Source organism: Caloenas nicobarica, chromosome 2 (assembly GCF_036013445.1).
Source record: "Caloenas nicobarica isolate bCalNic1 chromosome 2, bCalNic1.hap1, whole genome shotgun sequence".
Taxonomy (NCBI): domain Eukaryota; kingdom Metazoa; phylum Chordata; class Aves; order Columbiformes; family Columbidae; genus Caloenas; species Caloenas nicobarica.
In genome coordinates this window covers 54,208,181-54,221,982 of record NC_088246.1, presented here as the reverse complement: position 1 = coordinate 54,221,982, position 13,802 = coordinate 54,208,181, and the positions used below count along the sequence as shown (strand labels likewise).

Here is a 13,802-nt window from a genome sequence, read left to right as displayed (position 1 = left end):
TGACTAACATATACTGTGAATTGAGCTTCCCACAATGGTATTGTTCTGCAACTCTGCCAATTGGACTAAAATGTTTACTTATATAATGCAATCAGTCGTATTGTTCTGCAACTCTGCCAATTGGACTAAAATGTTTACTTATATAATGCAATCAGTCCTTTGTTTTTTTTCTCCAGTTTGACACATTTTTATTCTGAGGGGGTAAAGAAGGTAAGATAATAAATTATTTTTATTTCTTCTTGTTTGCAGTTTCGTTGTCAGTACTAGAAATGGTACAAATGACTGTGCAAAGCTACAGAAGGTACGTTTCAGACACCGATAGAGATCTGGTATAAATTCTTTCTTCCTTCTTTTCTTTATGACAAAAGGAGGATTTTTTAAATTATTATTCTTCTCTCAAACTGATAGCAACAGTATTAGTTCAAAAATCTACATATCCTTCAAGGCATGTTTGAGATGTGAGCTGATGGATAACCTGAGATGATTAAAAAAAAAAAAATCAAGGCAATGCTTCCACTGTATATAAAAATTTGCTACTGATCTTGATAGGTACGTGTAGGTAAACTTAAGCTTGGGTGTAACAAAAGCACATCATCTTCCCTGTTACAGAAAGACTACCATGCTGCAGGATGTTCCTTTTGCAGTGAGCGGGCTCTGAAAAGCAGTTATGTCTCTGCAGATGAGCAGATACAAACACAACGAGAAGTGAAGCACAGAATTATTCTCAGGTGCCACTCCTACTGCTGCAACTCATTGTGCCTTGTCTCTCCAAAACTTTGTTAAGAGCAATTATATCTCTTGCAGTAGGTGGCTAGAGAAACTGTGCTCCCTAAAGGTTCCCCAAAGATTCACCATCTGTCAAAAGTGAGCCATTCTGCCACCTTTATAATTAGCATTTACTGGTACCTCACACCTACGTTCTCACACCTACTGTAACATACTGTTCTTGAGAACAAACGTATTGCCACAGTCTCATGCCTACTCTTCTTATAAGGCGCTGCTATCATGTATCGTTATAAACCAAGACAAAATCCAAAGGGTTATTTTAGGAAAAAAATAATAATGATGTCCCAGAGGACCATGTGAGTAAACACATTTCATTGCTGCTTTTTTCCAACCAGGTTCCTGCAAGAGTTTTCAGAAAGTCCAGTTATGTCAAGATGCAGCAGTCTCAGCTCTTCCCATTCGCTCACTGGTGCATCTCAGAGGTTAGTTATTTCCATGCATTCCCAGACAGGAATAGAAGGAATTAGCCCATTTAGAGATCAACGAATGTGAGTACAATTTTGAATATGCAGTTCAAGGTCTTAGTTTGTAAAAAGCATGTCTTCATTTATTTTAACAAGATCAAAAAGGCCTTCTCAATAACAGGTGTCTGATCTCAAATGTGTTTGTACCAGTACAAACAGAAAGCTACCTGCAACTGCAGTGGGCTTTGAATCCACTGGAATGTTAAAGACTGCAAGGTCCTATGGCAGCTGCAGCATGCCTTGTCTGTATTGCGTCTAGAGAGAAGTGAGCCTGCAGAGCTGTGAACCTACACCTTTTATTAAAGTTCCTTTTGCTAAGCTGTCTAGATCCCATGCCACCAAATTCCTCTGGGGGCAGGAACGTGCATTAATCTCTTAACAACATGACTGAAAAGGACTACTATCACTTAAATAATAGTCTCCACAAGAGGGTAAAAGAAGGGAAGAATATTCTTTAACAGAAACCAGACCATATACTATATAATAGCTACTGCAAGATAAAAGTGGTACTAATACAGTGGTGTAAATAATCCTGATGTTTTCTGCATAGCATCACCGAATGGCTGGCACTCTGGGAAAAGGATCCGGTGGAGATTCTTCTTGATTTGGGGTTTGGTACAGAAGAACCCGATGTCTGCACTAAAATCCCTCCTCGATTCCTCAGTGCTGCTTCTGTAGCAAAAGGGATCAACATCCGAGTCTTTTTGGAAGCTCAGAAGCAGCAGATGGACATTGAGAGACCAAATCTATATGGTAAGGAGAGGCATTTTGGCAAAAGGAGGAATTTTAGCCAGAAGGTAAAATAAATAGCAGAGGAGACTGAGAGGGGTCAAGTAGAAGAGGCTTACAAAACGTGTGAAGAAGCGACATGTATTCAGCAAATATCAAAGATCCTCATATATGCCTTTGTTAAATGCTGTATAGCTCTCCTCATCTGTGGACTCTGATTTATGTGCTGGAGTTACCAGCTTGTGGCATTTTAAAACATAGCCACCCATCCCCTGTAAGACCTAGCCCACCACCAGAGATTGTCGTTGGTGTCACAGAGGCTACAGAATTGAACATGAGTCCATTGCCTCAGCCACTTCACCGGCAGCATGTTAGCACATACCCACCATCATTGGTGGTGTAATCCAATACACAGAATTTTGAACTCAGCTAGGCCAGACGTAGACTCACATTCCCTTTTTCCCTCAAGATGCCTCTCACAGGGAAATGTGGAGAACAGATGGCAAGGTCTTAACTTCCTATGACTAAAGGTACCAGAAATTGTGCATCAGACCCACAAATCCCTAACTAGAACCTAACAATTTTGTGGTTCAAATATGCTCTAAGATGTAGATGAGGATCATATTTTAAGTACAAAAAAATCGCACCATTTAAGGCACTCAGTCTTGATTTTTATTCCTTTAGATGGTTTTAGTTCTTGTGTTGTGTATTTTGCAGTTGAGCAATGAATACAAGGTCCTCACCCTAAAGATGTATCTGTGTTAAAATAGCATTCTTAGTTTGTTGGTATATCACCCCTCTGAAAAGTCCAATTTTGACATCATTTCCCCTCGTTTGCTGCACAGGATAGCCAGATGGCTCTTGAAATCTTCTGTCTACTTAAGATGCTCAGTGAAGCAGGATCTCTTGCATAGCCTGTGCATTCCCATTTAAAATTACACTAAGGAAGCAGTATGGATGGAAAGAGAATTGAAACAGAAATGTCAGAGCATTGTGGAAAATGTGTTTTTTCCCTCTCTCTCTCTTTTTTTTTTTTTCTAATAGGAAGCCCTGTGCACACATTTCAATATTTACATCAAACTGACGCATCAAACAGGTTTCTCAGCTCTCACTTTCTCTCTCTCTAACTTCTCTGAGAGAGAGGAAGAGAGGGATTAGAGATAACCAGTATGAGTGGGTGGTGGATGGAGACCTCAGGGAAGAAGGTAGAGAACTAGGAGGGAATGAGAGCAGAGAAAGAGCCTCTGAGAGAAGGAGTTTGCACAGCAAAGGCAGGTAGTGGTAAGCCAAGGTGTGAATTTAATGACTCGTCCTGTAGTCATCCTCAATGGGAACACTCTTAGTGCATGTGAATGGCTTATCTGTACGGGGGAGTTGCTGTGAAGTAAGATAAGATTTTAATTTCTTTTCTGGTGGGTGTGATGTCCATCAAAACATGTTATCTTGCTTTTGACAGTTTGGGAGGGGCTTTTCACACCATCTGCTTAGGCCTCCTAAGTATGTGTCTGAGCTGGGAACATATAATCGAGAGAGGTGGGATTCATCCTTCAGAGATGCTTATCTCTTATCTTTTCACTGACTGTGTTTCCATATATGTGGTAATTTACCTCAGCCTGGTTCATTGCACCAAATCATAAGCATTTAGCTGAAGCACCATCTCAAGGATCTTAATCATTGTAGTCTTTCTATCTCCATAGCAAATGGAGAGAGTTGGGCAACTCCTGTGGTGACCATCCAGCCACTGCTTTAAACACCTCTCAGAAGAAGCCAGTCTGTCTCAGTGACCATGTAGGTAATCATGCACAAGTACCTTCCTATAGCTGGGATTCCAGGGGAGGACTTATAGCTAAAAAGGAATGTATCAGGTTTAGCATACAAACATCTGAAGAATTCCTCAAGTGGCATTTGTTTGTAAACTGGTTTTTGCCAATCTTGCCAACCTTAGGTTGTCTGATGATTTTGCAGTGAGGTATAGCAAGAAGGAGGAGTGGCAAATTCATGTTATTAGATTTTAAAATGGATTGCGCCTCTAGAGCTAGACCTAATCGTTCTGCCTTCAGCACCTACATTTTCAGGCATCTAAGAAGCCAGCTCTTCTAAAGCAGAAGCCTACATTCTCTATAATGGCAATGAGGAGAGCAGGTGATTTTGAAGGCCTGCAGTAAAAGACTCTTCTCTCTAAATTAAGTAGAAGGTTCAGGTCTAGAAATGTTCCAGAGCATTTACCTCTCCATGAACAATTTAGGAAACTTCAGACTCCTTACTGTCAGAGTGCTGCTTCACTGGGGCACTGAAATGGAAGTGGCAAAATGAGACAGACCATGCAGCAGTCTAGAGATTTCAAGACTTTATTGAACCACTGTTCCCAGAGATGTGCTGGATTAACTTAGTCACTCTGTTTGGTATATTATCACTGAAAAATTTCAATGCAAATACAGCCTGAATCACTCTCATTTGTCTCTAGCTATGGAAAAGGAATAAATAGTTTAATCCGAGTTAGTGAATGCCTGGTAAGTTATCTCCTTGTCAGTTTACTTTCTCCTATTTCTCTGAATCAACAGAGGAAGTTCATAGAATACGAGGTTGGAAGGGACAACAAAGATCATCTGGTCCAACCTTTCTTGGCCAAAGCACAGTTTAGACAAGATGACCCAGCACCCTATCCAGCTGAATCTTAAAAGTTTCCATTGTTGGAGAATCCACTACTTTCCCGAGATTATTCCAACGGATTATTGTTTTCAGCATGAAAAATTTTCCTTTTGTGTCCATTTGGAATCTCTCCAGGAGTAACTTGCACCCATTACCCCTCATCTTTTCCATGTGTCTCCTTTTAAAAAGGGAGTTTCCATCTTCTTTGTAGCCACCCTTTAAATACTGGAACACAGTGATAAGGTCTCCCCTAAGCCGTCTTTTCTGGAGGCTGAACAAGCCCAGTTCTCTCAGCCTGTCCTCACATGGCACCTTCCCAGTCCTTTGCTCATCTTTGTGTCCCTTCTCTGACCCTCTCCAGCCTGTCCACGTCTTTTTTGCATAGCAGGGACCAAAACTGAACACAGTGTTCCATGTGTGGTCTGAGAAGTGCTGAGTAGATTAATTAATTAATTAGTTAATTGATTTAGTACGACGTGTTACTCTGAGAAAGTGAGAGATAAGGAGGAAGGCTATAGGTACAATACAGAAGACAAGAAACCTGGAGGAAAAAAGGAGAGGGAGGTGAGAGAGACCAAGGACTTCCACAGCAGAGTGATCCCTCTGCGCTTTCATATTTCTTTCATTTCCTAATGCAGTGCTTTTCTGTTTCTGCCTCGCTCTTCCTTTCTTGTGAATAATGTAGTTTTCTAGGCCTCCTCCACTGCTCATTAGACCTTTTAAAATAGGTGTGGATTGTTTATAGAGTTACTTACTAATTGGTACCCTCACTTGATGCTGTTTCCCCAGTATTGTCAGAGTTTTCAAAAGGTTCAGTTCACAAAAATAAGGTGTATTTTCAAAAACGTTGGTCGCACTTTCATGTTCTCAGCTAGATCTAAAAGCGAAGCTTATTCCTGTCATTTAACAGTAGCGAAAAATTTACTGACCTCATTAGAAGTGATATTTGACTTCCTAACTGAAGAAATAAAGTCACTTGACAATCAGAAGTGAAAAGTAATTATATCTCTGAATATGCTGATCCTCAAATTCTTTGAAAACATTTCAACATTTCTGAACATCTTAGTTCCAAAGTGTTGAACTGTGTCAATCTGATGCTTAAAAACTAAACAACAACCAAAAAATGAAACAAAACCACCCACATTTTAGTACTGCCTATTCATACTGCTGTATCTAAATCTACTTGGGGTTTAGAGTTTTGTTTCTGGAAATTTTTCATTCTCATTTCTGTCTGTCTCAGCTGCTGCAACCCCTTCAATGGAGCTGTAGTTTTAAGTCTTGCTCTCTTCTGTGAGATGAGTGTATTAGGTAGACACCGTTTCCCACGATACAATGTTGTCCTGTGACCACCACAGGTCAACTAGGATAGAGATGCACACATCATTTGAGATATATATCAGACAGCAAATCAAACCCCTAGAAGACAAATGAAATATAAATTGCTAGATACATTCTCTGAAGTACAGCTTCAATTCAAGAAAAGGCAGTACTGTCAAGACTTGAGACAAAATCTGAAAAGAGGAAAATATCTAAATATATGACCAAGTAGACAATGATGATATTTCATTTTTATTTTTCCTGAGAAAAAACAAGCAATTTCAGATGTCTTGATTGTTCCATTGAAAATCCTGATTTTTTTTTTTTTTTTTCCAAATTCTGCCATTTGCTGTGAGGGGAAAAAAAAAAAAGTTGTTGATCGAAAAATTCTTGCTGGGTCTGGAAATGTTCTGCATTCCTTCATTCCACTGTGGGCCTACTGAAGACCCTCCAGATCTTCCATGTAGATAACTCTGTCAGCCTATGTAATACCAGATTTAAGGAAGGAGGAATGAAACTGAGCTTCTCCTCCTAAATTAAAAAATGGTTATTACAAAGTCATATGCTGAGTTTGCTGAACTTGAGGTCATTTTCTGTGTGGTTAGAGTCTTTTCTTCTTAGTAGCTAGCAAGGTCTTTTGTTTTGGATTTAGTGTAAGAATAATGAGATAGCATGCTGGGATAAAGTTTTCTTCCAGTAGCTTTCCAGTGTTTGGGATTTGGTATGAATAGAATGTAAGGACTCACTGATATCTTGGCTGTTGTCAGGCAAACCAAGGACTTCTTCAGCCATCCAGCTGCGGGTGCAAATTGGTAGGAGGGGGTCACAGACGAGACAGCACCTAGATTGACATTCAGATTATCATGGTATTACATGCCATTAACATCATGCTCCATATATAAACGTGAAGTTGCTGGACATGGCCGCGATCCATGAGGGGTCCTGTTCCCGTGTCTTCCCTACACCTGCTCTGTTCTCTGTGTTTTGCTGGACTCGCTGTGCTCGCAGAGTCCAGCCTCTGGCATTTATTGCTGGGAGTGTGTGTTCCAGTATTGTTCTGTATCACTCTTCCTTTATTATTGTTCTACTAAATCTGTTTCTATTTCAACCTATGAGTATTTTCTCCCTTTCCCTTCCTTCCCTCCAAGGAAGGAGAGGCAAGAGAGAGCAGCCGTCTACTCTTTAGCTGCTAGCCCAGGGCTAAATGGTAACAACTCATTAGAAGCCCTGTAAAAGATACAGATTCGATTGAAGATCCATTGATCTTGTTTACAGCGCGGCCATTTGCTGTTTCAGCTGAAGTTTCTAGTAAAATTGAATCCATGTTTATGTAATTTAATATCTCATCTGTGCTACAATTTTAGATTATTTTGCTGCAGGGACTAAAGAGATCTTATCAGCCTCTTGCCTACTTAAGGCACAATCCTTGAGGAGCACACCTAGAAAATGAAGGCACTGCTTGTCTGGAGAGAAACAGTCCATGAAGCAAGGCTGTCCCTGACATAATTTCTTCATGACCTGTGTGTTTATTACATTGCTGATGACAGAGGGGTTTTTTTATGTTGTTCATTTATCATTTCTCTCATTATTCAATCTGTTTTTTAGTTGTCTTAAGGTCTTAGAAATAATTTGCAAAAGCTAAGCAGTGTGTAAAAACTATTTCAAACTGCAGCAAGTTTGATTCTGGTTCACACAGAATCACAGAACGTTAGGGATTGGAAGGGACCTCGAAAGATCATCCAGTCCAATCCCCCTGCCGGAGCAGGAACACCCAGATGAGGTTACACAGGAAGGCGTCCAAGCGGGTTTTGAATGTCTCCAGAGAAGGAGACTCCACAACCCCCCTGGGCAGCCTGTTCCAGTGCTCTGGCACCCTCACTGAGAAGTTTCTTCTCAAATTTAAGTGGAACCTCTTGTGTTCCAGTTCGCACCCATTGCCCCTTGTCTTGTCATTAGTTGTCACTGAGAAGAGCCTGGCTCCATCCTCGTGACAGTGTCCCTTTGTATATTTATAAACATCAATGAGGTCACCCCTCAGTCTCCTGTTGTCCAAGCTAAAGAGCCCCAGCTCCCTCAGCCTTTCCTCATAAGGGAGATGCTCCACTCCCTTCATCATCTTTGTGGCTCTGCGCTGGACTCTCTCCAGCAGTTCCCTGTCCTTCTTGAACTGAGGGGCCCAGAACTGGACACAATATTCCAGATGAGGTCTCACCAGGGCAGAGTAGAAGGGGAGGATAACCTCTCTCGACCTACTAACCACCCCCCTTCTAATACACCCCAGGATGCCACTGGCCTTCTTGGCCACAAGGGCACGGTGCTTGTTCAAACCAAAAGAAGGACTGGACTGCTGTGCCACTGTCAGTTAAAGGAGACTAGCACTTGGCATTTTTATGGCCTGACATAGCAGGAGCCAGATTAAATAGTGAGGAGAAGATGTGGTCTACATGGAAAACATGTAGTAATGCAGTGGATGTACAAATCCAATAATTATTTACTCAGACACCCCAAATTTATGCAAATGGAAACTCTGTGTAATGTGTGTACTGATAGACCAGATAACTCCTGTAGACAACATCAGGTGAAACCTTTGACCATGCCTCAAAAAGTAGCAGCAATAACAACATTTTCCTCCAATGTTAAAAAACAGGCAGTTTCTGGGGAAAAATAAAAGAGGTGTATTGTTGAGATACAGTAACTATCAGAAATTTTATGTCACAGTATTGGTCCCCGATGTGAAGGACTAGCTCAGAACCATGTTAAGTGTCCCCTTGTTGTCTAGGTGTCAGTGAAGCAGCATTACCAACAGACTGCATGCAGTTTGTCTTCTCTGTAAAAGAAATGGCAGCCAAGAATGTTAGCATTTTGCCATCTACTGCCCTCAATGAATCTCGCAGGGAAGGAGGAGTCCTGATGACATATTCATTGCCTCAGGATAGGTCTAGAAAGAATGTGCAAGCAAATGTGTTGTTTCTTTCTATAAATAACTTCATAGTGTTGTAGTGATGGTAACCTCCAGGATCCCTTTGACAAAACATTATTACCTTCTCTTTAGATGTTATGCCATGAAAGAAATGACCCAGAAATTACAGAGGGTTGGTACAATGAAAAAAACTTTATATGACATCAGCTGTGAGTTCCTGGGGTATAAGTGTTTTTCTTTGTGCTGCTATGAAAGTGAGAACATAGCTTCTATGGTCAATTTTTATCATTTAATGGCTATATGCATTTTGCAGTTATCCTGGACAGCTGCCAGCTGTAAACATTTGAGATCAGATTTTAATAACTTTTTTAAAATTAATTTTAATAAATCCTCAGAAATGGCATCCAAGTCTGGCCCAGCCAACTGGAGAATGTCAGGCTGGATTCTGTAACCTTTATTCACACAGAGCAGTATTCAGCTGCACTTGATCCAACAAATTTAATGTTGCATGTTTGTCTAATATAAAGAACTACACAATGGCATCTATATGTAGCCTGAATGGATCCTCTGGAAGCAAATGGAAAAAATTAGCCACTTTTGAATGAGGTACTCAGAATGTTCTTGGCGATTACAAGTTTGAATAATTATTCTACCAATTATTCCAAATTACATTTTAAATAACCATGTTGCCTTCCATTCTGTCAAACTTAAGAACGTTTTCAACAGCTGGAACTACTTGACCATGTAACCAGTGCCCTCTCGTCCTTGCTGACCAATGTCAACACCCAACAGACCAAAGTACAGGATGGCAGCAGGGATGAGAACGACCTCTTGGACACTGCAAAGAGCAGACCTGCAGTCACACGAGCGAAGCGGAGAAGAATAGGCCAGCTCCTAAAGAGGGCTTCTCAGCAGACAGCGCTGCTGAAACAAGATTCGCTGACACCTGGGGAAGCCAACTGGTCCAGCGAGAAACCACAATATCATTCTTGTGCAGATATTGCTGAGAGAGAAATAGTTCAGGCAGGCTTTTCTGCTTGTGTTATGCCAGATCGTCTGACTCCAGTGCAAACCTACAGAGACAAAGGTCTCTCAGCATATCCCACATCCCAGCGTCCACTGACTCCACTGGGGAAAACCTGGGCTTCATCGCACCTAGTTGCAAAACAGCCCCATCTTTCTCTGTCGTGTGAGGTGCCTGCCAAAGAGAAGCCAAGAAAGGAGCCACCTTTGCTTGTGGCCCACACATTCACAAAAGTGGCTGACCTAAATTGCAAGTCACCAGACTCATTTGAAATGGAAGAGGTGAGGTGGATTTTTGTGTGTAGTGCTAGCAATGTATCTCCACCCATATTCATGGTATAAGTTTGCATTATCTTTTTCAAGATAGAAGCTAGAGTAAATTACTTCAACAACCACCATGCAGCAGCATTACAGGGAAAACCAGTAGGATTTATACTACTCGTTGGGGTTTTGATTATTTTAAATTGTCTTTGTGTTAGGATATTGTCAAAGAAGTTGGCACTGAAGTTACTGAGGTAGGATTCATTCAACCAGTATGATAGTGTAAGATGCCAATGTGTTTTATGCAGCGCTAGGTTGTGGATTTTTGTTGATAGAAGGAAGTTACACGAACACTAATATGTATGGTAAAGGAGATTTTTACACATCCAGTCAGTAACCAGAGTTTGAGATTTTTTTCTGTCCTTTTTTCCCCCAAGCTAATTTTCTGGTATGCTCTTTCTGAAAGTCGCATCACAAAATTAGCCTTGGTTTTACAGCAGTGTTTGAAATACTTCGTCACTCTGTAAGATGAGCATCCTAAAACCAGAATAACTTGGAACAGCAGCTTATTTTCATATCCAGTCTGCAAAGTCCATAATATTCAGATATCTGTATGTTTTAGCAAGAGTGGGTTGTCAGCAGGGGTTCAATATCCAGTAGCAGAGACCAGGATGCTTGCCCGTCCCTCACTTGCATGTGGAGTTGTTACATGAGCATCAGTTTTTCTGGCCATGCTACTGCAGAAAAAAAGGGCCATGGCAGGATACTCTCCAAACATACGGACTCCACTAGGTTGCCAATAGGAATACTCTTCTGTTTCCAGCCATTCTTCAAGAATGAGGAAAAGGAAGGAGTCCAAAAATTAGGCTCCACCATAAGAATCAAAGAAAGTAGGAGAAATGGGATGGTTGGCAGATCCCTAAAAACATTTGGAGCATGGGGAGGGAGTGACGAAGGGAAGGAAGGGGAGGAGCAGCGAATGTTTGGAAAAGGTGGGACACTTTAAAAAGTTTTCCATTTTTTGAAGTGTTGAGAAAGTTCAGGTTAAGGTGGTGACTTTCTTCTCGAGTAAAGGATATTTGTCTTTTGAAGTCCTTCCAAAGTATTTTTCTGTGAAAGGTTTGGTGCAGTCTTCATGACAGCAGAGCTGACTCAAGAATTGGAACAGGGGCCCGATTATCAGCCTCAGTGGAGAAGAGGGTGTCTTTCAGAGATCTCAGGCACAGCAAATTTATAGTCCCAAAGCAGCCTTTCTGTCTTCGTAAAGCACTTAGCATGCTGGACTTGCAGTTCTGTGACTAGGGGCTCACACAAAAGTGAGGACATTGACAGAGCAGTAAATGCAAATGATCGTAAACCCCCCAGTTTCATGTCTAAGACAACTTGGTGAACATTGTGTGTTCAAATAAGACACGGTATATGCTGTTTAACTTGCAAGTATTCTCTACCACATCACTAAATTAAGGCTTTAAGAACCATGTACTAGCTGAAACCATCAGGCCACTTAAATCATTAGTCTGGCAATGGCCAGTAGTAGATGTACGGGGAACAGAATAACAGTCACATACAGAGTCAACTTTCTCTTGTGTTCTTTTAGCCTTTAGCAATGAGGGGCTTAGAGATCTCCTGAGCTACAGACTGCATGGAGGACACACCTAACATATGTTCATGTGTTGCTCGTATCTAATAGATCCCCTTTTCTAGAAAGCTTTTTTCTGAAGGAGTTGATGCAGCATTGTGAGATGACATGTTCCCCTTGATACTATGACAAAGTCAAACACATCTTTATTTCTAGAGAAAAAAATTCTGACCTTACATACACTCTTTGGCAAGAATTTGCCTCCATATGGTTACATTTCCTTGAGTTTCTTCTACTAAGTCATGTTTTTTTCCTAGGGACATTTCTCTGAGGCTGTCCAAACAATATTGTTAATGTATTTAGGTGTTGAGAACCTTTATGTATTGATTAGTTTGAGCAAGGCTTAGAAAGGTTCTGAGACTAGAGCCCAGTTTATGACAAGAACAAATATTTTTAAAAGGAGAAAACCAAAAAGAAACCATCTGAAAGATTTCATGTTTTCACTTTGAAATGTCCAGAATTATTCTGCTTTTTATCCCTAACACACCCCCCCCAATAAGGCATACACTCATAATCATTACCATCAGAATAATTTTTCTTTCTCTCTTCCTTTCCTTTTCAGATTCAGAGTTTTGAGGATGAAACTCCATGTGGAAATGCTCCTGACACCACTTCAGGTGGGTATTAAGAAACAGACAGTTTGCCACTTTTTAAACACTGTTCCCATGTAGCTGCTTCTAAAGCTTATCCTAACTATATGTTTTCCCTCTCCCATCACCTTTGGCATTTGAATGCATTATTCTAGACATAGCACAGGGCTGTACAATATACTCAGCTTATCAGGGAGATGCAATGATTGGACATGAAAAGGATACCCCACATGCACAGCTTTGAGTGTGTGGGGTCTCTGCCTGATGCTTTAAGCAGGCCTCTCTACTCTTCCAAGCAACACCAAAGCTTTGCTCCTGCTCAATGAATTATTTGCCAAACTCAGACGACCCCTTATCCACCAGCTCTCAGATCCCTAGAAGCGAAGTCAGCCAGGAGACTGGAGGTAGCAGCTCTGTAGCCACTCTATATGCAACTTGACCAGGACCACATAACTAGGATATTCTGGGGGCAGCATGGCCTCTACCCCATCATCTGAGTCTCCTGTACTATAGAGGCTGCCGTCACATGAGCTGACATAGCATTGAATCATGTATTAGAAAATAAGTTATTTGAGGTGTCTATGAAAGGATTGAGAGCAGAGCTGTTAGACCAGGTGTTATGCTGTCATTTGAGGCAATTTGAGTTTGGATCCTGAGAAGCATTTGCTGGCAGGGCTGGTGGTGTTGTAGAAAAGGCTATCCAGCCTCCAGACCAGGGACCACTTGGCCTTGCTCCCTAGTGACCCTTTCCAACCATTGCAAACAGTGTGCAGAGCAGGACTGACAGTTCTTGTTTTTGTGGTGTTTTTTGTTTCTTTGTTTTTGTTTGATTGATTGTTTTGGGGTTTTTTTTGTTTGTTTGGGTTGGGTTTTTTTGTTTGTGGGGTTTTTTTGCTTTTTTTTGTTGTTTGCTTGTTTGGTTTTTTAAATGGGGCAGAAATTTATTGTGAAAGAGCTAATAAGCAGCAAGAAGGGCAGATAGCAAGGCACAAAGGCAAAAGCTTGGCAAATCCTCACCTTTCGAGGACTATATTATATCACATTTGGGGAACCAGCACAAAAAATTACGCAATGCAAATTCATACACAGATATCTAAAAAAAAGTTCAAATATCCAGTGGTGCTGGTCATTCACAGATGCTATTGGCTGGAGTGACAGCTGGATTTGCAGGAGTGTAATCATGAGCCTGTTGAAGGCAGTGGCGTAAGTCCCACTGACTTCAGTGAGGCCAGTGTTTTCATCAAAGTCAGTGAGAGTTTCTTGGTAAATTTTAGAGCTGAGTAAATGTGACAGAATAGATCACGAATTCCTCAGTTCTGCAGGGTTTATTTTTGTATTCTGTAAGCAGACATTTGCTGTTTTCCAAGGCTTTTTAAAAACTATGTAATAGATTGCATACCTATTGATCTTAACTGCTCTCGCCA

General features: G+C 41.0%; 1 protein-coding gene across 1 annotated transcript in view; it reads left to right on the top strand.

Annotated features, from left to right (window-relative positions):
* The first annotated feature begins 269 nt into the window (after positions 1-269).
* ITPRID1 (ITPR interacting domain containing 1) overlaps positions 270-13,802 on the top strand; it is a 33,171-nt gene continuing 19,638 nt past the window's right edge. The window contains exons 1-5 of the mRNA XM_065627917.1: positions 270-301; positions 1,122-1,208; positions 1,801-2,003; positions 9,578-10,170; positions 12,351-12,405. Coding sequence (XP_065483989.1) covers positions 270-301; positions 1,122-1,208; positions 1,801-2,003; positions 9,578-10,170; positions 12,351-12,405 — 970 coding nt within the window. The remainder of the gene's footprint in view (positions 302-1,121; positions 1,209-1,800; positions 2,004-9,577; positions 10,171-12,350; positions 12,406-13,802) is intronic.